Source organism: Phycomyces blakesleeanus, assembly GCF_001638985.1.
Source record: "Phycomyces blakesleeanus NRRL 1555(-) unplaced genomic scaffold PHYBLscaffold_19, whole genome shotgun sequence".
NCBI lineage: Eukaryota > Fungi > Mucoromycota > Mucoromycetes > Mucorales > Phycomycetaceae > Phycomyces > Phycomyces blakesleeanus.
Genome location: NW_017265152.1, coordinates 428,498 through 452,669, shown reverse-complemented (window position 1 = coordinate 452,669; position 24,172 = coordinate 428,498). Strand labels below are relative to the sequence as shown.

Sequence of the window (24,172 nt, the reverse complement as noted above, 5' to 3'; positions counted from 1 at the left end):
CGATAATATATATATATGTATATTAGAGTCTTTACTGCCTTCAACAATTTCTCATTCATAATGTCATGCTTACTGATTCTGTACAAATAGAGTGAAGCTCTCTCAATTTACGACTATGCTCTACATCGGTGACTTGAAATAGCTTTTGGACAGTTTTGACCATAGGAAATACTTCAAGATATTCGATTGATCCATAAGATGGTACAAGAGAAGGGATGCTGGGACGAGCAGATAATCTTCTATCCGAATTATTGCGGGCTGATTTGGTAGGTCCCAGAAAACCTCTCAACTTTTCCATTAACTCCGGGGTTGCCGAGGATGGGGCATCTTCCTGGAGTGTCAAGATCACAAGCTCCACAAAGCGGGATGTGTATCTATTAAGCTCCTCATACACCGCTGCAGGCATAGCACTCGATCTTTTGAGTGTAACCTCGGATGTCTTTGTAAATAGGATTACTAGGTCGTTGACTGTTCCTGAGGGTCTGAAACGATACCCTTGAAGCTCTCCTTTGATCTGTGTCACCACTGAAAGAAAGCGTGTATCTTGGTATTCTGGCTTAGAAGTATCTCGACCCTTTCTGATATCATCTAATCTTCGCATCAATCCCCTGACAATTTCCCTTGTCAGTCTATCAGTCCTGCTGTCGTCTGAAAATTTCTCGGTTATGTTGCTGAGCATGTCACTGACACCAAGGTGGACAGAGTGCCGGTCAGTCCAGTCTTTTTTTGGCTCAGGTCTTTGTTGACCGGTCTGTTCAAGACAGGCACGGATAGCACAACGGAGAGCAAAGTCATAAACAGATACAGTAGGTACAGCATTTGGCGGAGTCCTTCTTTCAGCTTGTCGGCGCGATGTCGAGCCGTGGTTCATGATGTGATTGAGTGTAAAGTAAGAACAAAAAAGAAAAGAAAAAAGCAGACGACAAAAAAATAAAATATAAAGTGAGAGGGAGAGAGGGAGAGAGGCGCGCTTCCCGGTGGGGTCACGTTTGGAACAAAAGGGGGTTAGAACCCAGCTTACTGGTGTGGGTTGCTCTCTTCAATGATCAAATCAGTTCTCATCTTCAACAATCACGGCAAGGCGCGTTTGATCAAGTTTTACCAACAAATCGCAAGTGTGAATTCCACAATTGATTTTCTTCATTACGGCAGTTATCGAACCTTTCCTTTTTTCTACCTGTCGTAGGACATTGCCACTCAGCAAGCGCTAGTCCAAGAGATCTTTTCGCTGGTGTCTAAGAGACCCGACACAGTATGCAATTTCCTTGAAGGAAGTAAACTCTTGGGTGGAAAAGATACCAGAGTTATATACCGTCACTATGCAACACTCTATTTTGTGTTCGTTGTGGATGAGAGTGAGAGCGAACTTGGCATACTTGATTTGATCCAAGTGAGTATAGTATTACACAAATTATGGCACAAGAAGAAGAAAAAAAAACACACTAAAAATGAAATAATAATAATAATTGACCATCCTGACATAGGTATTCGTGGAGAGTTTGGATAGATGCTTTCAGAATGTGTGTGAGCTGGATTTGGTAAGCCTATTTTCTTTTCTTATTTTTTTTTAGTATGAAACTATCAAATATTGATGTATTTATTTATAAAAACAGATCTTCCACTTTGACGAGGTAAGCTTGAAGTCACTCAGAGTTCAAAAGTAAGGTAACTTACTTAGCTTAATTTAGGTTCACCACATATTGTCCGAAATAATTCAAGGAGGTATGGTTCTGGAGACGAATACAACAGAAATTGTTGCGGCTATCGAAGAGATGAACAAGGCTAAAAAGAAGTCTGGGGGAGTATCTGCTGCCAATCTTGGATTAAGGGCGAGCGAAACACTGCGAAATGGATTCAGACATTAAGCTTATAGAAAATAATCAAAATCTTTTTTTTTATATATTATTACTATAACCCTTTAAACATATAAAGAAATTGAGGGGGATATTGAGGCATACAAAGAAAATACTATGGGCATTGTTATGGTTTTAAGTCGACACATGAGGAGTCCTGGTCTTGAGATTCAATATCTGGTCTGCTCTTCGGTTTAGAAGCTGTGCAGAGCGGTATTTTTCATAAAAGCGCTCAAATGTGTCAACTCGCAGCATATCTCGGTGCGAGCCCAAGAGAAACATCTTGAGTTTTTCAAAATCACAATGATCTGGATTGCCACATTCCACAACTGCCCAAGGATATCGTCTACCTAGGACTGGTTTGGACTTACTGGGCTTCAGTATAGGCTCAGATCTTCCGAGGCGCAATGATTTATATGAATTCCCAGAAAAACTGTGCGGTAAGAAAACAGAAGGAGAAGAAGAAATACCCTCTTCGTCCGAATCATTTCCAAGATCACCAAAAGGTGTGTGATTCTCCTTTGAATTGGGTGTGATTAACATGGGACGACCAGTGTCGGGATCTTCTTCGTAACTGATCAAGGTAAATGGCACCACATCCAGGTATTCCAACATTGCATGGGCATCTTTATCATCGTCTTCATCAATACATTCTTGGAGGAAATGGATAATTCCTTCAAGGCTTCGCCCAGAGCTTTTTTCTTCTTGACCTGATTGTGCCTTCTCTCGAAAAACCATTTTTTCGCTGTTAGCAGAATTATCTTCATCCCCGTCTTCTTCAATGTCTTCATCTTCATCGTCAACTTCAATATAACCATAGACAGGTGCATGCAAAACATCGAATACTTCTTTACGAAATCCCGATTTGATATTCTCCCGCTGAACTTGAGTCAGTGTGTCTGCCTTGCCAATCACGGGGAGCACATTTACACGGGAGCCCAGCAATTTGATCACATAACGGTCTACATCACTTAAGCCAGAAACCTTGGTATCAATAAAGTAAATACATGCATGGATATGCGTGTCGAGAGCTTTGGAGTCTCGTCTGATTTTTGTCTCCTATATTATCACAAATATTTTATATAAGTATTTATAAAGTTATTTTTATATCCTTTATCTTGCTTTACCTCTGCCAAGGTCAGTTCAAATTGGTGATCAATGTACTTGGCAATGTACCGAAGCTGGTGATCTACAGAGAATCCAGTGGTAAATCCAGGAGTATCAACAAGAGTAAGTGCAGTACGCTGGCCATGCTCTTCAATATGCATGGACACGCTGTAGAGTTCTTCAGTAGGCCGAATTGGCTCCTTGAGAACCATTGGCTTGGATTCCCTAAACGTTCCCTGAATGATGTTGTGTTTCATGCGCTCGCAGAGGGTTCTCATAAACGCAGTTTTTCCTGAGCTTGTAGGGCCAACAAGTATAACATTCAAGTATGACATGGGATCCTTCCGAGATCGGACTTGACCCGTCAGTTTTTGAGAATAAGCGTTATAAAGCATAAGTCAAAGTACGGGATATTTTGAAAGAGAAATCAATTTTTTGGGAAGAAAGGTGAAGAAGAAGGATTGAAGCCTTAATCTTATATAAACCGTCCATAATGTTCCTTGAACTCTTACTATCAAATTTATTCGGATACTTTGAAGCGTGGCAATTAGGTTTTAAACTAGGGCTTATTTTTCCTACTCTATTCAACCAAGCAGGATTACTATCGAGGATTTACATCCAAGCCAAACACGTATTCTTTTTTCTCACTTTTTATTAATCTCTACACTACTCTCTTAATTTGAATAGATAGGTTTAATAGTAAATATGCCAAATTTAGGATGTACTTTCGTCAAATATCGAGTTTTTTTTTTCAATATTTCTTATACTCCATTCTTATTGTCAAATAAACATACTTCAGAAATAAATATGTATATGTGTTTCTTCTTATATTTGTTATATTTTCTAGAATATACGGAGAAAGATAAAAAGAGAAATATCCGAACAATAGATACAATTGACCGCATAGCTTGATTTTAAAAAAGATCCAAGCAAATAACCGAAATATCCTTATTTGTTGATGTGACAAGATGTGATTGAAAATATAATATTTATATATAAAAGACTTCTTTATCCAAAAAAGAATTAATGAGGTTGCTGCATCTCCAATTGTGCTTTCTATGAATTGTATTAGTATGCGTGGTTAATACTATTTTCTTTGTTTCTCTTACCAACTGTCTGATTTGGTCTCTATGTTCTGATGGAAGGGCATTGATTTGGTCTTCTGTAAGTTGCAGTACCTGCATCAGCAAGGCCTTTTGCTGCTCCTTTGCCATGTCCACTATTTCAATCATGTTAATAAAGAAAAGGTTAGAGAGAAAGAGAATGAATTTATTTGTGTGCAAGATAATTTACCTCCAGTGTCAACTGGGGCATTTGAGAAAGGAGCAGGGCTTGACATCATTGGAGGGGCCACGGACTGCATTGGTTGCATGTTTTGCATTGGTTGCATGTTTTGCATTGGCTGCATGGACTGAACTGATTGCATATTTTGCATAGGTTGCATGTTCTGCATCGATTGCATTGGTTGAATCGACTGCATAGGTTGCATGTTTTGCATCGATTGCATATTCTGCATTGGTTGTATATTTTGCATTGATTGCATGTTTTGCATCGGCTGCATGTTTTGCATGTTCTGCATTGGTTGCATGTTTTGCATGTTCTGCATGCTCTGCATCGGTTGCATGTTCTGCATTGGTTGTATCGATTGCATAGGCTGGACGGGTGCCATCTGTGTGATTGGTGGAGGCTGTGACATTGGCTGTGGCGTAGGAGTAGGCAGAGGGAAAGAAGGTGCAGGTGGTGTAGCAAGCGCAACAGGATTACTCATAATTCTCTAAAATAGTACAAATTAGACACAGCCAATACAAAAAATAAACAGTATCTAACTTACTGTGATAATGTTGGGATCCACAATGTTCATCATAACCATAGCCTGGAACAGGGCATATGCAACCTGTGGGTTTGTCGTCAGAAATTCTCTCGTAAAGGCCGGTCGCTCAAAAGACATTTGCTATTGAATGTTATAGACAATAAGTTTACAGCGCACGGGACTAACGTGGATATTAGACATACCTTCATATTGACCATTAATGTATACAAATCCTGAGAATTCATCGATGCAAGCACTTTTGAGATTTCGTTAACAGATGAAGCTGATCCTACTGTGTTCGTCATAGATTGTTGTGGTACAGGCTGTGGTGGTAAAGTAGGTTGAGACGCCATAATGTGAGGTCCTCTTTGCTATTTATACATATTTAACAATCCACTCTTATCCACATATTCCAGATACTTTACCTGTGATTGCTGCTGCTGTGGCGGTTGCTGTTGCTGTTGTTGCTGCTGTTGTTGTTGCTGTTGTTGTTGTTGTTGTTGTTGTTGTTGTTGTTGTTGTTGTTGTTGTTGTTGTTGTTGTTGCTGTGGGGGTTTATGGTGGGATTGATGATGGTGTGATTGTTGTTGAAGATGTTGAGAATGCTGATGTTGTGAGGATTGTTGTTGCTGTTGTGGTGGTTGTTGTCTAGGATTTTCGGATTGTGGATCCATAGCGGCATAATCAACTCTTAATTGTCTTCCAACAACATCGTAATCATTTAGATTTCGAACAGCACTTGCTGCAGTCTCGGCATCTAGTATTATTTATGGTAAGTAATTGTGTTTTAGTATTTATCATTTGCATCGATTTACCATAGAATTCGCAAAATCCAAAACCTTTGGGCCGACCAGTGTCACGATCAAATAAGAGACTATAGAGTTATGTGTAAGATGGAATATTTCATACCATTGGAAGTAATAATGCTCAAAATCTTACCGGAATGACTTTACAGGACCAACCTCCTTGAAGATATCGATCAATTGTTCTTCTGTCAGTTCAAATGGAATATTTCCCACTATAGAAAGTAATATCTTATAAATCTTTTATGTAATGATTTCTGCAATGTCTTATTCCTCACCGAACACAACGCGTGTTCCTCTTGTAGCTTGACTCATAGTAGCAAGGAATCAACTACCTTTGGTAACGCGCACCTTTTGCAGTTAATTTTCTAAAAATGACACTGAAAAATGCAGTATGATAATGTGACTACTGAGAGCTATCAGCCAATCATATCACAGAAAATCTAGTATTAAGTATAGGATCAAATCCAAAAGAGTGGAATACTCGATTGTTGTTGGAAGATGAACGTTAGGGTTCCATAGCTTAAGCATCTTTTACATTTGCTCTAATCATTGACATTCTGCAAATGATTACTGAAATTACAATATAAAATAAAGAGTTACCGCAATACCAATAAAATCACATATTAAAAGTACGTGACTGCTACGTATGTCTGTTTTTGTCCTTGGACTGGAACAAATGCATGCATTCAAATGAAGCTAAAAATGCAGTATTAAGGCCAAATTTTACATGGTAATTAAGTGCAAAACAAACTATTGTAATCATTCATCAATTCTCTAGAAAATATAAGAAAGATAAGATAATGGTCTGTCTCTTGCATATCGAGAATTATAGCATAATATTAAGATATTGAGCTGTCTAATATATGGCTTTAATACTAGATTTATAGTATACGAGTATATTTACCAGATATGTATTCTCGTATTCTAAAAATCAGTCATCTCGATTCTACAGAGATGGTATAAGAGCCACTTTGCAAATAATATTTAATGGAGTACTACTTGTTGTTAGAAAGGGTGTTAACTAGCGAAAAATTCACATCAAATTGCTATAATGCCCAAATAAGGTAATGAGGACCTTTAAGTCTTCTTTAATATTTTGTCCGCCGAAGAGATTGGAAGTACTTGTGGCAAATTACCCGCTACTATATTTGTCGAAGCTGTCTCTCTTGGTTTAGATAATTTAAATTTCAGAATATGTATTTTTAATTTTACGGTGTTTTCCCCTCAATTTGTCGCAAGTATCTTCTCATTTTGTCGGTATATAAAATATTTGAGAAGACGTTAAATTCCGCTTTGCCTTATTTGGGCATTATAGCAATTTAATGTGAATTTTTCGCTAGTCAACACCCTCTGTAATGATAATGAATTGACTGACAGAGTGTATTACTACGCGACTGATTTTAATAAGTATATCTATAAAACAAAGAATAGAGATTCTATGTACAGTATCAAAAAGCTTTCTTTTATATAAATACATACTGCATAATTTTTATTTTTATTTTTTTCAGCTATAAGTTATATTTTTAAAATTTATTCGTTTACAATTCATGAAATGCTGTAAGGCTTTATTTTTATAAGTATGTTTATTTATTACTTGAAAATTTGTAGATGTGATTTTAATCCACGATACATTAAAAAACGTAACCTTTGATTATAATAATGTTATTATTTACATAAAAAAAAAGAAAAGGCCGATATTTAATCTATACGAGATATCTGAGATGAGTCCAGAATGATCTGGGCTTGCATAGTGTGCAGTGGAGCTCAATGGCCTTTTAAAAAACACATCACCGTTTTTGTTTTTTCTTCTTGTTCTCATAAATATGAGATAATATACGCGTAATGTAGCATAATTTAATGTAATGTATCAGATATGTGCGCGTTTTGATGTGAAGAGTAGTGATATTTAGAGAATATTGTTGCGTTTTCCCACAGCGACCATGGTGATAACAAATACCAGCATCCCGCATACAATCCAAAAGAACCAAACCAGATCTGTATTATTCTGTCCTGGTACTTCTACATTCATACCAAAAATACCGGCAACAAGGTTGAGAGGAATTACAAGAGTGGCCAAGAAAGTGAGTCTGTTGATGACTTCGTTTGTGGTATTGCCTGCCTGCGACAATTCAATTGATACTTGGCCAAGATAATTACGATGAGCACGACCAAGTGTCAAATCGAAATGGGTAACGTTTTGCAACATGGTAAGAATATGATCTACTCAGAAAATGCATTGTAAGCATATAAGCACATACACATACACATACACATACGCATGATTTACCTTGAATGTCTCCTAGGTATAGAATAACCTCATGCTGAACTCTTGCTTCTTCGATTAATCCGTCTAAAATATTTTGTTTCGGTTTGGTCTTTACAATATGTGCTAGTTCATGCATATGATCTTCGTATCTTTTTATGAGACTACGCAAGACATCTGCCTTGGGACCTAGGAGACGAAGGAGTTGCATAACAGTCTTTCGACAGCTTCCAATGCGCCGCAGCATGTCTGACTGCTCAGAATTTGTCAGGACCAAAACAAGGTCATCGATTGAATCGACTTCAAGTTCGGCGTGTTGAATCAGAGGTGCAAAGCTGTCAGTTATGTTGTCAATAAGTGCATAATTTATCCACTCTGGTGTGACTCGTACTACTTCCTTGAGTTGGTGGATACGTCTTCGAACATTATGTGGATGAGGTAGAGGTTTAAAGTGGAACTATTTTAAGCCCCCAAAAACAGAAACAGAAACATAATAAATAATGGCTCATACACTAAGTTTGACGGTGTGTGATTAGTCCAATCACTTGATATATAGTGACTTACCGTAAGTACTCCATCCTTAAATACAATGATATAAAAGTTAACAGCTTCTAGATAAGATTGGCTGAGGTAATCGTGGTTGAAACTTCGGAAACTAATGAACATGTAATTTTGAAAAATTTCACACTTTTCACGAGACTCTTGAGCTTGAATATCTTCTGTTGTCAAAGGATGAATCCGAAAAATCTATTTAAGATTAATTTTAATTAATTAGAATCTAGTAAAATACACAACAAGAGGAAGCACGCTCTATCACCAACCTTACTCAGTGATCGCATTTCATCATCAGTTGGATTAAATATGTCTATCCACCAGCAGCTTGTAGTCAATAGCTCTTCGGATACATTCTTTCCACCGTTTTCTTCTGGAAATCGACAATTTAAGAGGTCATAAAGCGATGGGCTACTAAGACTGTCTCTCTCTATAGAGTAGAATATGTAACGGTCGTTACTGGTACGTGCTCTGAACAACGACTGCTTAATATATTGTTGAGAAAATCATTGGGCTTATTAAGAAATAATACTCCTCATTACCTATAATATCATCTTATACCTTTTCATCTTCCTGTACATTGGCAGAATTGGGAGACAAAGGAACTACCCGGAAATCGCTATCGGGCATAGGTTTTTCGGGCACATGTTGGTCTGACTGTGATACCTCAACAGGACTAGGTTGATCTACCTCAATATTCATGTATCTATGCAACGCCTTTCGCTGAACTGTTTCATTAATACTGTCTTCATAAGCCGTTGAGAGGGCTGGAAGCAAGAAACGAGCATCCTGTTCGCTTGGTGTCTGAGCAATGACTCGCTCGTTTTTTAAAGTTGGGGGACGGTGAGGGGGATCGTGAGGTGGAATCTCTAGGATAAGATCTCTTGGCTGTGGGCGATTAGAAGGTCCTCCGGCCGACATGGAAGCATGTTTTGTCTCCATCCCAAACAGATGTTTATGCACATTCAGGAAAGAGAGTGAAAAGATGCTCAACCTGATTCTGATTTTTTTTTTGAGAAATTCTCCTCTGGCGGAGATGAATATGTTTTCCATGGTTACTCAGTTTTTTTTTTCATGAATAAACCACGCACGCTTTATACTTGATCTTCTTACTGTTTCAATGCCGTGTTTAGAATATTTAATAACAATCGATCAAATAAACAAACGAACAGACAGATAGACAAAAGAGTAAAGATAAGAAAACGGCTACAAAATTATTTTATATATGATAATGTAAAAAGCGATCTTGCTACTACTTGCCCGAGGCCATCTTTTGTACGTGTAACAAAAAAAACTATATATATATATTATTTCTTTCTTATTCAGAAACACGTTTATGTCAAAACAAGAGCAATTTTCCCTCTTTTATACTTTATCAGCGATAGTTTATCAGGGATTCAGGTTTAAGCGTTTCGTATTTCGTGTCAGTAAAAATTATCTGGGCAATAATATCTATTTGGAATTTCCATCTTTTTACCACAAATTTTCTATAGCTGCTAATATAAGTCAAACCGAATGAACAATAACTCTACTCAGTAAAGAGTATATTTAACTCAAGGCTAACCCCTTTATTATAATTGCTCTTCAAAATTTTGTTTTCAGAAAGTACAGGCTATTCTCGGCGACAAAGGTGAGGAAACCCCGTGGTTGTCACTTTGGCGTTTAGAATTTGAGTAACTTTCTCAAAGTAGGGTTACCTTTGCTGAACATATTTGGTTAGATTAAAATACACTGATTAATTTATTGATTTATAGGATAAACAAAAGGTTAACATCGATGGGATGGGATGCTGACAGTTGGGGACGCTGTTCGTATTTTTCACGCAAGATGTCTCGTACAGAATTGAGCAATTGAAGGAATGATTGCTGACGATTCTGTCGTAAAGCAGCTAAGAAAGAAAGAAAAAAGGATAACCGTCAAAGTATGGATTTGGTCAATATCATTCAAAAATTGAGTGTAAGGTTGGGTTGCACTGAGACTTACTTGTAAAAGCATAACTCATAGCGCCTGTGCTTCTGCCTGCTTCGAATGCATCGGCAGAAGTCTGTTCATCTTTACAGCCGGAGAACATGATAACATCGGCTGTAGAGCTCTTTGCCTGTTTCACGTTCTCGTTTGCGGACTTGCTCTTCATAATCTTGCTACCAAGAGACATGAAAGAAGACAAAGCTCCAGAAACATTTCCGCTAGCATATGCCATGCCTGCATTCAACAGTCCGCTACCAGCAGTTTTAAAAAGGTTCTGTTCCTTAATGACACCCTGAGTAGAATATACATAGGGAAGATCCAGGGCAGTTCCAGAGTGACAGCTGTCAAAGATGGCTGTCAAACGACAACCAGATGGGAGAGGACGAACCAACAACTCGTGCATTTCCTTTGGTACACATAAATATCGATTTAATATATATATATACAAATTATGTTTTATTTTGCTTGTGTACTTTTTTTAAACTTACATCATCAATAATCTGGCCAGTCTCTCCAGGGTACATTTGATGATCTACAGGGTAAATTGTCTCATCGCAACCATCATCCTCATCACCATCAGTATCTTCAACCTGTAAAAGATTCAACCGAGTTAATTGCATTGCTAACTTGAAATGGTTGAACTTACACTTCCACCGTGACCGCTATAGTGGAAGAAGAACCTAATACAACATTTTCAAAATTAATTACTCGTTTCCGAATTTGATATATCTTCCTACTTACGAGTCATTGGGACGAGCATCTCTGACAAGCCATTGCATACCAGAGATAATGTTCTGTTTGGTAGGAATAAACCGCTCATCTGTTTTATCATCTGTCAAGATAACCATATCCTCCTATTTTGTTTTTCATGTTGTTAGCCAAGCTATTCCGACAAACATGACAAATACCTCTTTGAAACCATAGAGTGAAATTAAGAATTCTTTCAAATTCTGGACATCATTGATACATCCTAAACATAACAAATATTGGTAAGCCAAGAGAATACTAGCCAGTGTTCCTAGAATTAGCTAGTATAATTACCCTTGAGTTCGTTCTTGCTCCCAAAGTAATTAATACCAATCAAAAGAGCTCTCTTTCTTCCCTGACCTAAATTAAGTGTTTCTCTGTTTCTTTAGGTCTATCTTTACTTTTTGAAATAATTCCACTTTTTTTTTAGTTGGCTTACAGTTAGAAAGCTGGAATTGAGGTGGAGGCTTGTTTTGCAATGCTGGGTCTACGTGCATAACGAATTGGTCACTTGTTCCTGGGGGAGGTTGACTGCCGCCATAAGGCACTAAAAAAATTCGTAGATAGGATATATTGTTAATAATAACCCTAGGAAATTACCAAAAAAAAATTCAGTTACCTGGGTTGGGGGCCTGATTGTGCGCAGAGTTTGGTGGCTGCGGGTAGTTTGCTTGAGACAACAAAGGGTCGGTTGGTCTGAAGATTGGATCCTGGCCTAATTACACGATTAGTTCTAGTGTTACTACTGCCCTTATATTGAAATAATATTATCTTGCCTGTATAGCTTGGAGGTCTAATTTGTGCATTTTCTTGGTGTTGGCGGTATTCAGGCGAGCTGTTAACTGGAGGGGGTGCATATTGCTATAAGTGAAAGGAATGAATTTAGTATAAGATGTGAATGCCCATGCTAATTAAGCCTTACGGGTGGCGAAGAATATCCTTGTTGGGAGTAACCTTGAGGTGAAGGATATCCTTGCTGAGGTGGAGGGTAGCTATGTTGAGGTGGAGGGTAGCCTTGTTGGGGTGGAGGATAACCATGTTGAGGGGGTGGGTAACCTTGTTGAGAATAACCTTGTTGAGGGGGTGGAGGAGGATAACCTTGTTGAGGATAGCCTTGAGGAGGAGGATACGCTTGCTGGGGATATCCTTGAGGAGGAGGATATCCTTGTTGTGGATATCCTTGAGGAGGAGGATATTGGTGCTGCTGCTGTTGCTGGCCGTAGCCGTGAGTACCGTATTGTCCCGGGTATGCCATTTAATTCCAGGTTAGTCAGGTCAAAGGTGAAGTTATTGGTCCTCAGCCGTTAATCCGTAAAAAGTCTCTTGTTCGACCAAACCGTCGTCACACAATTCGACGTAAGCATTTTCTCTCTCGCTCTTTCTTTCTTCTTTCAATCTAGTTTTAATATCTTTAATGTGTTTTATTTTTCTCTTGGATTGTTGGTCTTTTTGATTCATGGGCTGTTTTATACATGATATTTGGCTATTTTTGAATTAACATTCAGTAGACAGTTTTTCCCCAATTTATCATAAAACGGCGTAGAGTATGCAGGGGGGATGAATATGAAGAGGGGAATAAAGAAGTGATATTATTGGACAGGGTATTGATATTGTTAAAAGAAGGATCAGCAGAGGAATCGCAGATTTACTTGGCAGCCCAGCCTTTTGTGTGACCCTGAAGTCTGCATAATGTGAGTAAGCTGACTGGATTGACAAGCAAAACAATATAGAGAAAGGAATGCGCCTCATTGGTTTCGGATAAGAGTCGTGACTGCGAATGGATCAAAAGTGGGTGTGCCAAGAGAAATTGGTATAAAAGGAGGGTTGATAAGCACATCAGGAACTATATCTTTCTTCTCTCATAAAAATGGATGATAAGACACGCTTCAAAGTCAGAGAGGCTCTGATTATTAAAGCATGGCTACCATCAAATCAAGAGACTCGACGTATTGAGATTCATAGCCGCACCCCTAACCGCGAGCCCACTTCAATTTCCTACCGCAAGGTCAAGGACAAAATCCGCGAAACCTTTCAACTACCCGATACCAACTTTGTCTTACAATACACGGATAACGAAGGCGATAATATTCTTGTAAAGAACTCGTGGGATTTACAAGAGGCCATAGACAACAATCGTCTCAAGGCGGCTCAGGATCCAGCCACCCTCAAAGTAATCATTATTACAACCCCAGGAACAGAAGAGCCTCAGCCGCAGCAGCAGCAAGAGGATGATGATAAGCAACAGCAACGGCAACAATCGGAGACTCAGTCAAATTCAAATAAAGGGGTTGACTCTACTCAAAAAGCGGTCAACGAGATCATGGCTGCTTCTGCCAGTATGTTGGTCAACTTCCTTGAGCAAGACTCTACCCAAGCTATCCTACAGTCAGCTATTAAGTCGGCTGCAAATATGTTTGGTATTCCTGAACACATAACTAAAAACGCTGCCGATAAAAAAAGAGCTAGCACTGGTGCCAGTGTCAGCACAAGTCCCAGTTCCAGTGTCAGAACAAATGCTCGCTCTACCACATTCCCTTCCATCTACTGTAATGACTGTTACAACTCAATTTCAGGCGCCAGCTGGACTTGTTGCGAGTGCATGGATTACGACTTGTGCCGTGCTTGTAAAGACCGTGGAGTTGTTCATGATGTCACACACACATTCCGTCCTTCCTTTGTTGGAATTCCTAAAAACTTCCCAAAGTTTCCTGTCCGAAAAGACTCTCCTCCGCCTGAAAATACACATACCCCTGCTGACATACCCGAGGACTCATCTACCAAGTTCGTATACGCCTGTAATGTGTGCAATTCTGAAATTGTAGGTATTCGCCATGCCTGTACTACATGCAAAGGCTTTGATCTGTGTGAGAACTGCTTCATGGAAGCCAAGCATTGCCACCCTATGCACAAGTTTATCACACACATTGAAGACATCACTGGAAGTGCGTCAGATCTGAAACCATCAGAAGGTAAGAAGATATATTATGATTTATTCATTTATTTAGAAAATAATGATAAGTGGCTGACTGACACACCATGCTTAGATGATAATCGTATATTCCATGAGGGAATTATATGTGATCAATGTAACAACGATATATATGGTATCAGATACAAGGTATATTTTAATGGCAGCATTTTATACCTGTTTTCTTTTGTTTTATTTCATTGTCACTAACATACATATATACATATAAATAGTGCGGCTATTGTCTTGATTATGATTTGTGTCAAGTATGCGAAGAGAACTCTGTGGAAAACCACGACAACTCTCATTTGTTTATCAAGATCCGTAACCCAATCAACCTCGGAAAAAGTGACAAGCCCATCCTGTCGTATTGCATCGAAAAGTGTCAAGAATCATTGGAGCAGGAAGAAATTACTACAACAGAACTTTCGGATCAGTTTAGTCAACAGATGTCCTTCCATGTACCCTCTACTATTGCCTCCGGCTCTGCTTCTTCTGTCTCTTTTGATAACTTTTCTAAAGCATCAACAACTCCATCTAGACGCTCTGTAAACTTTAGTCGCTCTGGTTCTCAAATGTCCAAGGAATGCTACAGTCAAATCCAGGTACAGCATGAAATACAGGAATACAAAGATGAGCACAAACATGAACATGAACATGAACATGAACATGAACATGAACACGAACATGAACATGAACATGAACATGAACATGAACATGAACATGAACATGAACATGAACATGAACATGAACATGAACATGAACACGAACACGAACACGAACATGAACATGAGCACGAACATGAGCACGAACATAAAGAGAAAGAAGAGGTTGATGAGCAGGAAACTAAAGCTAAGAACAGAGACTCCTCCGAACCAAAGCCTCAGTACAGCCTGGCAGCATCTTTTGTTGCAGACATCACAATTCCAGACGGCAGCCTGGCCTTACCCGGAAGTCAGTTCCTCAAGATCTGGAAGCTTAAAAATACTGGCTCCTCTGCATGGCCCGAAGGATCTCAACTTGTGTTTAGTGGCGGAAATATTTTCAAAGCCTATCCTTTAAGCGGTGACCCCAAGAGTTTCGTAATACCTGTCACTGCACCTCAACAAGAAGCGTTTATTGTTGCTGAGCTGCAAGCTCCTGAAACCCCTGGCCGATACATTAGCTACTTCCGCCTCTCTAGCCCAGATGGTATTCGCTTTGGTCACCGTCTGTGGTGCGACATCACTGTATCTGATCAGTCTAGTACTACTATCCCTCCTCTCTCTGCCTCGACCATCTCAAACATGGTTTTCCCCGCACCTTCTGTTACAGTATCTCCTACAATCAGCTATCCTGCAAGTGAATTCAGCAGCCGCGTGAACTCTCGTGCTCCTTCCTTCAGTGTTGCTGACGAAGAAGACTTTGAGTTTTATCCTGCCGTATCAGCATATCCAACCGCCTCAACTGCTTCAGCTGCGCCGACCGTGTCAGCATCCTCTTCAGTCTCTGGTCGCTCATCCAACCATGGTAGTGTCGGTAGTTCTCACAGCACTCGCAGTGTCCGCAGCACCCACAGTGACAGTGGAGCCGACTTTGTCATTATTACTGAGAACGCAGTGGCTGCCGAGAGAGCTACAGCAAAGATACAAACCCCCGTTTCAGAAACCACTTTCCCAGAGGTTCCCCCAATCGAAAAATACAGCGCTCAGTTGACTCAAGTTCATGAAATGGTAAACAAAAAATAAAAAATACTTCTTTTTTTAAACTTTAATTTTGATTTTTGTTTATTCTCACATCTTTAGGGCCTCACCTTCTGCGACGAACTTGCTCTTCGTCTGCTTGTTCAATACAATGGCAACATTGACCATGTTGTATCTCAGATCTTGGAGAAGCTCTACCCCGAATAAGTTTACCAATTCTATCCAAAGACATCCCCCTTTTTCTTTTATTTTCTTTTTTTGCCTGCTTTCAACCCTTCATCACTTTCAAGCACAATCAAATAAAAACACAAATGAAATCATCAATAAAAGTCTCGATTAGCAGCAGTAACTGTAGTGGTGTTGGCTGTATGGCAGTGTTAATAATAGTATACATTTTTAAGCTCGATTTACAAAATGTGCTGATCTAACCAAGCAAAGTGTGATTATTCGGGAGTTTTTTTTTTTATTAGGTGATACCAATGAATCCACAGCCATTTATTTTCTCCAGTGTTCAAAGTGTGGGATGAAGCTTTGTTACACTTCAAGACCACATGAGCCCTACTAAAGAAGGAGTTTCGCGCTCCTCCTTTTAAGCTGTGCTATAAAACGTTAGACGTTCCGTATGTAGCACTAACTTTCTAACTATTTTTTCTTTAAAGAAAATTCGATCATAAAATACAAAATGGCATTCATCAGGTAAGAATTGTTAGGTATTTCTAATCGATAGTTGTTCTATTCATTGAAGTGAGATAAAGTCAAGTAGCTTATGTTAATGTATATTTTATTAAATTATATCTATCAGCTGCTTTGAATTAAACAGTTTTTGTGGTTTCAAGATTGGCATATGTTCATGATATTAATAACAATAAAATTATACTGTCAAGAAATTCTTAGCACTAATAAGCCAACACATGGGGTGTCTTTGTTAATTATTGTTTTTCTCTTTTTAAAAAAGAAAATTAATTAAAAAAAAGACTCAAACTGGTGGGTCGAACATTTCAATATTAGCACACACACACACACACGATGTTCCAATGTTGATATAAACACAAGCTTGTTAAGAAACGAGGTGTTAATATTACATATGGCAAGGAGCTATACTAAAACAAAAGTCTATTTGGCTTTAATCGAGGCTCGGATTATATTACTTCTATGTATATTATACCAAGGAAAAGAGTGTCACACTTGCTTCTTTGTTTTTGCATTTACTAGTGTGTGTGTGCGTGTGTATGTATATATATCACCCGTACTTCAAACAGTACAAGTCAACCAAAATTCTGGTTCTTATGCTTATTTGATAAATATAAGGTAGGCGGATACATTTGAGGCGTTCCTTATTAAAGGAGATGCATAGTCTTTTGAACATCAAGTGTTTTATCTTTAAATTTGTTTTATATGTTTGGCGATTGGCAAAAAGTCCCTAAAAGCTTATAAAATTATCTGTCATTTTACGCTTGCATCCCCTAAAATACTATGTATTTAATTTATGGTTGTTCTCACAGCTCAGCATTTGCCTTTTAATCCCTGATTCTTGACTTTGACCTTGTTCTTGCCTGTGTCCTTGCCCTCGTCCTTGCCTGTGTTCTTGCCTGTACCCTTCCCCTTGACGGAATACGGTGACCCCTTGAGAGATACATTTCTTTTTTGTTAGAATTTCTTGGATGAAAATTATAGAATGTATAATATATATTTTCCATAACTTGTATTGTTTAGGATATGTAGCAAGATTTTGTTTTATATATATATATATATATGTGTGTGTAGGCGTGTAATGCCTCTCTGTCAGTGTCAAAGTAAAGTTCTTCTTCATATGCGTATATATTACTTTTTACATGAAACATATCCCTTAAGTAGGATTATTTTGAGTAGCCTTATGATCTAACCAACTATGACCATGATATCGGTCCCCTTCTTTTTTTTGCATTTACATAAATAAATAAACAAGCTTTATTTATATTTAGAATTGTTCATGTAAGTGTGTGAGACTATTTACTTTTACTTTTTATAATAATTATTTGTTAAATCAATGTTTCTTGAGATAATTACGACCACCACTACTGATGTTGCTAGTTCTGCTCTTACTGCTATTCTTATCACCACTTATAAAAATATAATGTATAGTACGCCTGTTTTTATTTCATTGGCTATTAGAATGATACTTAAGTAGTTTAAAGTAGCTAGGAAAATAATACCAGAAAAAAAAAGACCGTTAGATAATGTATCAGAGAAAGATGTCAATCTTCTCTGTGCTTCCTTTTTTTTTACCGTCAAATGAAAGCAAAATATAAGATCATGTTATTTTATTTTATGTAGTAAAAAAAGCATATTCCAAATTCAACTAATTTTTTTTGCTTGGTGTAATATTTTATAGATATCAAGATGTATGCCCAAGTCTGAATCTTATTGAATTTGAAAGTTAAATAATTTATAGGATAGAACAAGTCTCGAACGCGTAGAAATATATGAAATGTCTATTTTAATTTAAAAGAATTAACACCGTAAACTATTCTATCAATCAGGAGTATGCATTAAATGCTTCTCGAGACATTTATGTCTATCCAATTCCAAAATAGGAGCGTGTGGCAATGAGAAAGAAAGAAATGAAAGCAAGTGGAAAGGTAGAGAAGTCTTTATTTATACATATACCATCTGTAGTGGCTTGTACGCTACAGTGTTTACGGTACGTATATGATATAGGGTATGATAGTTATGTGTAGAAAATGCAACATTCAATATCTAAACAAAACAAAAACACAATAAAAAAGAGCTGTATGAATTTATGCATTTGCGTAGAACACATCCAAAACTAAATATCTTTATTTTCTTTCGGAACATCTTTGGATTTTGGAAAATTCATAGGCGAAATCAATGTATTGCACTAAGAATACTTGCAAGAAAACTAGTTACAGTCAAAGGTCGATATATTTTTATATTCTCTTTTTTTTAAAGAATATCTTGCGTATTGTCTTGAAATATCATAATAAAAACCACAATTTATAGACTTTTTTACGGTAGATGACCATACTTTTACATTTAAATTCTTTAAAAGAACCGTAAATAACATTATTGTTCTGAAAACTCTCTGTACTAAATGATTGCAAAACCTGCCAAGCGCACAATGCGAATAATCTTTGGTTTAAACAGCTTTACGGCCGGACATTTAAATAACATCTTTTGGTGGTGGAAGTATCGATATTGTCATTTTTTAAATCTATCAATATCTCCATGAATATCAGCCTGTCTTTGGTCAGGCAAGGACTTTCCGGTATTAATTGACTCGCTCTATAACTTTACTTAGTAAAATAAAGCACAAAATGCTGAATTTGTTTTGGGTCTATGCCCTGAGAGAATTTTGGGATCAAAGATGCTTATGTAGTGTAAATATCGAAAATTCTATTAGTAAATGGGTTTTTAGAGTGAAAAAATTGGATGCTTTGATCAATATTAGAGCAATCAATGTCAAAATACTCTGAAGTAGTGGATATTACTGTGGTATACCATATTAATTATACTTAAAGAAGCACTTTACTTGACCCACTCTGATACATGGCTGATTTTCTGTATTTAATTTGTCATTTTGATCAAAACGATCCGTTCTTATTAAACACTTTTACATTTCAGCAGTAAATTCAACAATCTTTATACTATAGCTGTCTGATTAAATACGTAAATGTAGAGCTGTACTAGTTGTAATGCCGAGACTAAGATGTAAATTCATATAATATATATCAATATTCGTAACCTCCAAGTGATCTGAACCCTGTTGCAATCTCCAACTAGCCTACAAAGTATACCAGCTCTTGTAATGCTTGACACAGAGCTGTAGCCCCCAGCTATCCCACGAAACACAATCTCAAAGATCCTAAAATATTAACACGCTTATTCTTACCATCGCGCACATAAAACCTTTATATATATATATATATTTAAAATATAAGCCAAAGGACCTTCCTTTAAGCCAAAATAAACCTCAGCATACAAGCAGCTTGAAAAGATCGAGACTTAAGGAAAAGAATCTATCAAGCGTGTAAAGCAGATAATCTTGACATAATAATTCTTTCCGGAAGTCTTTATTAAATCTTGTAAGATAAATTAAGCTGTTTAAAAAAGACCTTTCTTTTGTATTTTGCTGTATTCTATATTGTTCACTATTAAGAACTACCCACAGCCTTTTAGTGTCATATATAAAAGAATCTATTATATTTTCTAAGAAATCTATCGGACGTCGACTGTATGTATATATACTAAGTACGTTCAAGAGGTTAACAATTTTTAAACGCGTGTGCATTCTGTCTTACCCTAAAAACTATTACTTTCTATCATGAGTGTTCGCTAAAAGGATGCGCGAATCAACATCGGACGTCAGGCTGAATGAGAAAAAGAGAAAATTGATCTTTAATGCGCGATGTTCTGACAAACTCATTTCTGCAAGAACATGATGAGAGTTATATATAAGCTCATGAGCTATTCGCATGAATAGAATTGTAGTTTTTGATGGTAAATAAGGTTTCGCATCGTTGTCGCTCGTCTTTTTCTGTTTTTTGCGCCCTTTTTTGTTTACTTTTTGCTTTTTTTTCATAGTCTTTGGATATAGTAGTCACATGCATATAAAAATAGTCACATATTTTTTCCCCTTGGTTTTTTTTTGCAGGTGTATGCATCAGCGATGAAAGGATACAAAAGATGTGTAAAGTAGATGGAAGACTTTATTTACTTTGGTCCTCTTCACTGGAAAGGAACTTGTGAAATTCAACTCCGTTAAAGTAGTTGAAGTGACGATTGACGTTCTTTCAAAAAAAAAAAAAGTATGTTAGGTACCACACTTGTCTGTAATCTTTTTTGGAATGAGTTTGAGTTTGGCTCTTAAAATAAAGAAGTAAAGGTGTAGCTGTTTCTATCAGAGAAAGAAACAATATAATTTCACCAATTCAAATTTTACAAAACATAATGAGTTGCTATGAATATATAGGAAGCTTCGCATGAGATGTTTTTTGAGCGTAGCGTGCTCGAAACCTTTTTGATTTGTATCTAAAAAAGGCCTATTTTATTCTTTTCTCTACACTTCTTTACTCCAAGTAACTGCTTTACTTTTAATCAATAAATAATAATAAAGAAAATTCAAGTATGCTATTTAATGAAACCCATAAAAACTTTATGCATTTTTCGTTTTATTAAAGCGCGTTATAAAATATCCTGACACAGATTACACGGCCGTCCATTTTAAGAGTGTCTGTCAAAATCACCGACCTTTTTCTTTTATATCCTTTGATTTTTATGCTGATGTTCTAAATACGACTCGTATATTATTTGTACTCTTTAACACATCAAAATATCCTTGCAATATTCAGCTATCATATTAACCTTATAATGTTTTATATACTGATGTGATCTTTGCTTCTCTCACTATTATCACTATATCGAACTTTGACTGCAGCCAGCATCCCTTCTTTTTTACGTGTAATTGCGTGTAGATTATTTTCTAAGATTGTGCAAGAGTGTTAAAACTTCAAGTATTTTGATGAGCTAGTTATGTAAAGCAAATGGGCAGTAAAACTTGATCTCTTAGATTATATTATCAAACGCTCGAGATAGATAGGTAGATACATAGTATATATTTGTGTGTGTATGTGTTTTTGTACAGCAAACATATGACGCTGTCAAAGCAAAAAAAAAATGGACAGAAAGTCCGGCTCTTATATGATTGTAAGTATGGCCAATAATCATTTGCTTACATACTCAATTTTTGTCACTAAACTATATTTCATGTATTTGGAATTGCTTCCGAGGAATATACCTAATATATATATTGGCTTTCTATTATCTTTAGTGTTTACCCTATACATTTAGTAGATTTTTTGACAGTTGTTAAAATCATAAAGATTTAATATATACATATATATAAGTGTAAGTTAAATACAGATAATTAACGAACAAGTGTATTGGTTGAAAAATAGCTATATTTTATATTGAAATCTGCTTATGAAAGCACACTCGCATTCAAATAGAAGGAAAGAGAGAAAAATTCAGGTTGCTCAGGGTACATTAGGGATAAGGGTACAACCGGATGATTCATTATTATTGGAAAACTCAGTTCAAATCATATATATTTATACGCAGGTATTTATAGAATTTACCTTTATTATTTAATTCTTGCTTTTGTTTTTGCTCTTATTCTTGCCTTTGTGCAAGGTACTCATTAACAATACCATGACACGGTAAAAGGTAGGTTTAGACACCAATGATCTAAATAGAAAAAGAAGAAAGAGTAAGAAATGATAGCTTACACACAGTGTCTTGTGGGTTGTGTTTTTTCCTTGTTTTCTCACTGATGTTCCTGTACCCAGCTTTTGTACAGCCATTCGATCCCGATTATACTCATTGGTCACAAATAATAGTAATAATAATATAAATAAAAAAAAGCTAGAATACCAGCCAACCCGCTTTCCATATTCTTCCCCGTATTTTCCTTTCTTTCTTTATATATATATGTATGTGTGTGTGTTATATTTTATTTGTCGCAATAGTATGGGGTAGTCAATTTAATACTCATGTCAGAATGTATAATTTCCCGCGGTCAAAAGGGTCAGCTTTACAGATCTTTATTTCTTTTAAAAAAAAGCTAAAAAAAGGATGGGATTTGTATGCTCAGATCAGCAATCTTATCATTTGGTTCATGGCCAAAACCTTGATTATATTCAGGGTTCTTATATATATATATATATTGTTTTGGGGAAAGATAAACGGCTTGTATCTGAAAAATCACAAATCAACGGGTGTAATTCTATAACGAAAATATTAATGAATCAAAGCATCTTTTTATTTGCGATTGTGTTAAAATAATCAAAGCACCTTACCATAATCAGACACAAGCAACTGCTTACATCTTCACACTTATTTGAGTGGCAGAGATCTCTTATACAATATCTACATTGTCATGGACCCCTCTTTTTTTTACGTTCCCTTTTTTATTTATTTAGAGCGGCAGCTAAAAGAAGATGATAAGAGCTAAAAGACATTGGTTCCTTCCCTTATCTGAGTATACGGTCTTCTGTCCCTTGATTAGCTAACAAGGGTCGCGTGAGAAAACAGGAGCGGAGAAGAGAAGGGAACCCTGGACCGTTTATAAAAAGGAGGGTAATCTTGAAAATGAAAATAAAAAATAAATAAATAAATTTATTGATCATCTTACTGCTCCTACACCTACACAAATACCCCAAATACACAACATGCTTACAGACATTAACAACGTACCTATCCAAGAAGCCCTTAAGCGTGATGGCTATGTCATTGTCGACGGACTTATTGACCCTGAGCTGATGATCAGACTCAAAGAAGCCTGTGATCGTGTAGTTGCCAAAGCCCGCGCAGGAGACTGGAAATACAGGTATAACACACATGCATATACGTACATACGTACATTCTTTTTTGTTTGTTTGTTTGGTACTAAGCAAAGCAAAAACAAAATTATACCTCAAAAGACGTCTTGTAGGCACGCAGTTCCCTCCTTGGACTGAGGGCACTGATGTTTGGGGTGTTCAGCACTTGATTCACCCTGAGCTCAATGAACCCGTCTTCCTTGAATGGTACGGGTCCACTAAATTGCTCCAGTCTGTCTGTGAATTGTTGGGTGCCAAGAAGGAAGATCTTCAATTAGGTAAATATATATATATACAGATTCAGACCCCCAAAATGATAGCTAACATTCTTGTGATTTTTCTTTTCCGTTTTATTTTTTGACTTTTGACAGAACTGTTCAATCTCCTCATCAATCCCCAGGATTCTGACTTTGATCTGACCTGGCATCGGGATGCCGTCCCTGCCGAGACATCGGCTGAAGAAGAGATCGAAAAACTCAAGGTTCCTCATTACGGTACCCAATGGAACACGTACGTCTCTGTTATTGTTATTGTATAGTTGATTATTAAAAAGAAGAAGCAAAAACAAAACAAAAATTAATACTTCCTTTATGCACATAATAGAGCACTTTATGAAGATGCATGCCTTTATGTTGTACCCAATTCTCATCGTCGTGTCCGAACACCCGAAGAGCGTGATATTACAATTAACGATCCCAAGAGCCACAATATGCCCGGTCAGTTACAGGTCCGTCTGTTACCAGGACAGACTGTGTTTTATGACAATAACATTCTTCACCGTGCTGCCTATATTGCTGCTAACAAGCGCGCCACTCTCCATGCTTCAATGGGCACTATTGAGGGTGGGCATCATCGTGCAAGCACTATTTTCCAGCATGGTCTGGACTGGATGAACCAGCCTAGCTTCCAGCAGTCACTCCCTGCCTCTCTCGAGAAGCCTTATGCAAACGTCAAGGCAATGGCAGCCAAGACTGGATTGGGTAAAATGGAGACCAAGCCCATTCATTAATTGTTATATATATATATATATATATATATAT

General features: G+C 37.2%; 7 protein-coding genes across 7 annotated transcripts; 2 read left to right on the top strand and 5 right to left on the bottom strand.

Moving 5' to 3' along the window:
* Nucleotides 1–1,042: 1,042 nt before the first annotated feature.
* On the top strand, nt 1,043–1,808 carry PHYBLDRAFT_7133 (hypothetical protein; the record flags this gene model as incomplete). Its single annotated transcript, XM_018442448.1, has 5 exons — nt 1,043–1,117; nt 1,187–1,390; nt 1,485–1,538; nt 1,614–1,631; nt 1,689–1,808. Coding segments are annotated over 5 exons (471 nt in total), but the record flags the coding sequence as incomplete, so codon positions are not given.
* A 180-nt stretch (nt 1,809–1,988) lies between these two features.
* On the bottom strand, nt 1,989–3,295 carry PHYBLDRAFT_115453 (hypothetical protein; the record flags this gene model as incomplete). The annotated part of the gene is made up of 3 exons (XM_018428464.1): nt 1,989–2,209; nt 2,564–2,912; nt 2,981–3,295. The coding sequence occupies 3 exons, from the start codon at nt 3,293–3,295 to the stop codon at nt 1,989–1,991; spliced, it is 885 nt and encodes a 294-aa protein (XP_018288238.1).
* A 2,152-nt stretch (nt 3,296–5,447) lies between these two features.
* Nucleotides 5,448–5,789, bottom strand: PHYBLDRAFT_95551 (hypothetical protein; the record flags this gene model as incomplete). The annotated part of the gene is made up of 3 exons (XM_018443916.1): nt 5,448–5,527; nt 5,586–5,644; nt 5,710–5,789. Coding segments are annotated over 3 exons (219 nt in total), but the record flags the coding sequence as incomplete, so codon positions are not given.
* Nucleotides 5,790–7,521: 1,732 nt separating this feature from the next.
* Nucleotides 7,522–8,714, bottom strand: PHYBLDRAFT_99648 (hypothetical protein; the record flags this gene model as incomplete). The annotated part of the gene is made up of 5 exons (XM_018444102.1): nt 7,522–7,799; nt 7,864–7,897; nt 7,958–8,296; nt 8,404–8,586; nt 8,661–8,714. Coding segments are annotated over 5 exons (888 nt in total), but the record flags the coding sequence as incomplete, so codon positions are not given.
* A 1,425-nt stretch (nt 8,715–10,139) lies between these two features.
* PHYBLDRAFT_16332 (hypothetical protein) lies at nt 10,140–11,464 on the bottom strand (the record flags this gene model as incomplete). The annotated part of the gene is made up of 7 exons (XM_018434773.1): nt 10,140–10,279; nt 10,375–10,765; nt 10,848–10,949; nt 11,006–11,039; nt 11,101–11,213; nt 11,268–11,329; nt 11,401–11,464. Coding segments are annotated over 7 exons (906 nt in total), but the record flags the coding sequence as incomplete, so codon positions are not given.
* A 7,931-nt stretch (nt 11,465–19,395) lies between these two features.
* Nucleotides 19,396–22,115, bottom strand: PHYBLDRAFT_171578 (hypothetical protein; the record flags this gene model as incomplete). The annotated part of the gene is made up of 8 exons (XM_018436630.1): nt 19,396–19,457; nt 19,551–19,589; nt 19,646–19,662; nt 20,070–20,220; nt 20,471–20,543; nt 21,489–21,550; nt 21,591; nt 22,041–22,115. 8 exons carry the CDS (start codon nt 22,113–22,115, stop codon nt 19,396–19,398), a joined length of 480 nt encoding a protein of 159 aa, XP_018288234.1.
* Nucleotides 22,116–22,982: 867 nt separating this feature from the next.
* PHYBLDRAFT_148744 (hypothetical protein) lies at nt 22,983–24,141 on the top strand (the record flags this gene model as incomplete). Its single annotated transcript, XM_018432148.1, has 4 exons — nt 22,983–23,140; nt 23,235–23,410; nt 23,504–23,642; nt 23,736–24,141. The coding sequence occupies 4 exons, from the start codon at nt 22,983–22,985 to the stop codon at nt 24,139–24,141; spliced, it is 879 nt and encodes a 292-aa protein (XP_018288233.1).
* Nucleotides 24,142–24,172: the final 31 nt, after the last annotated feature.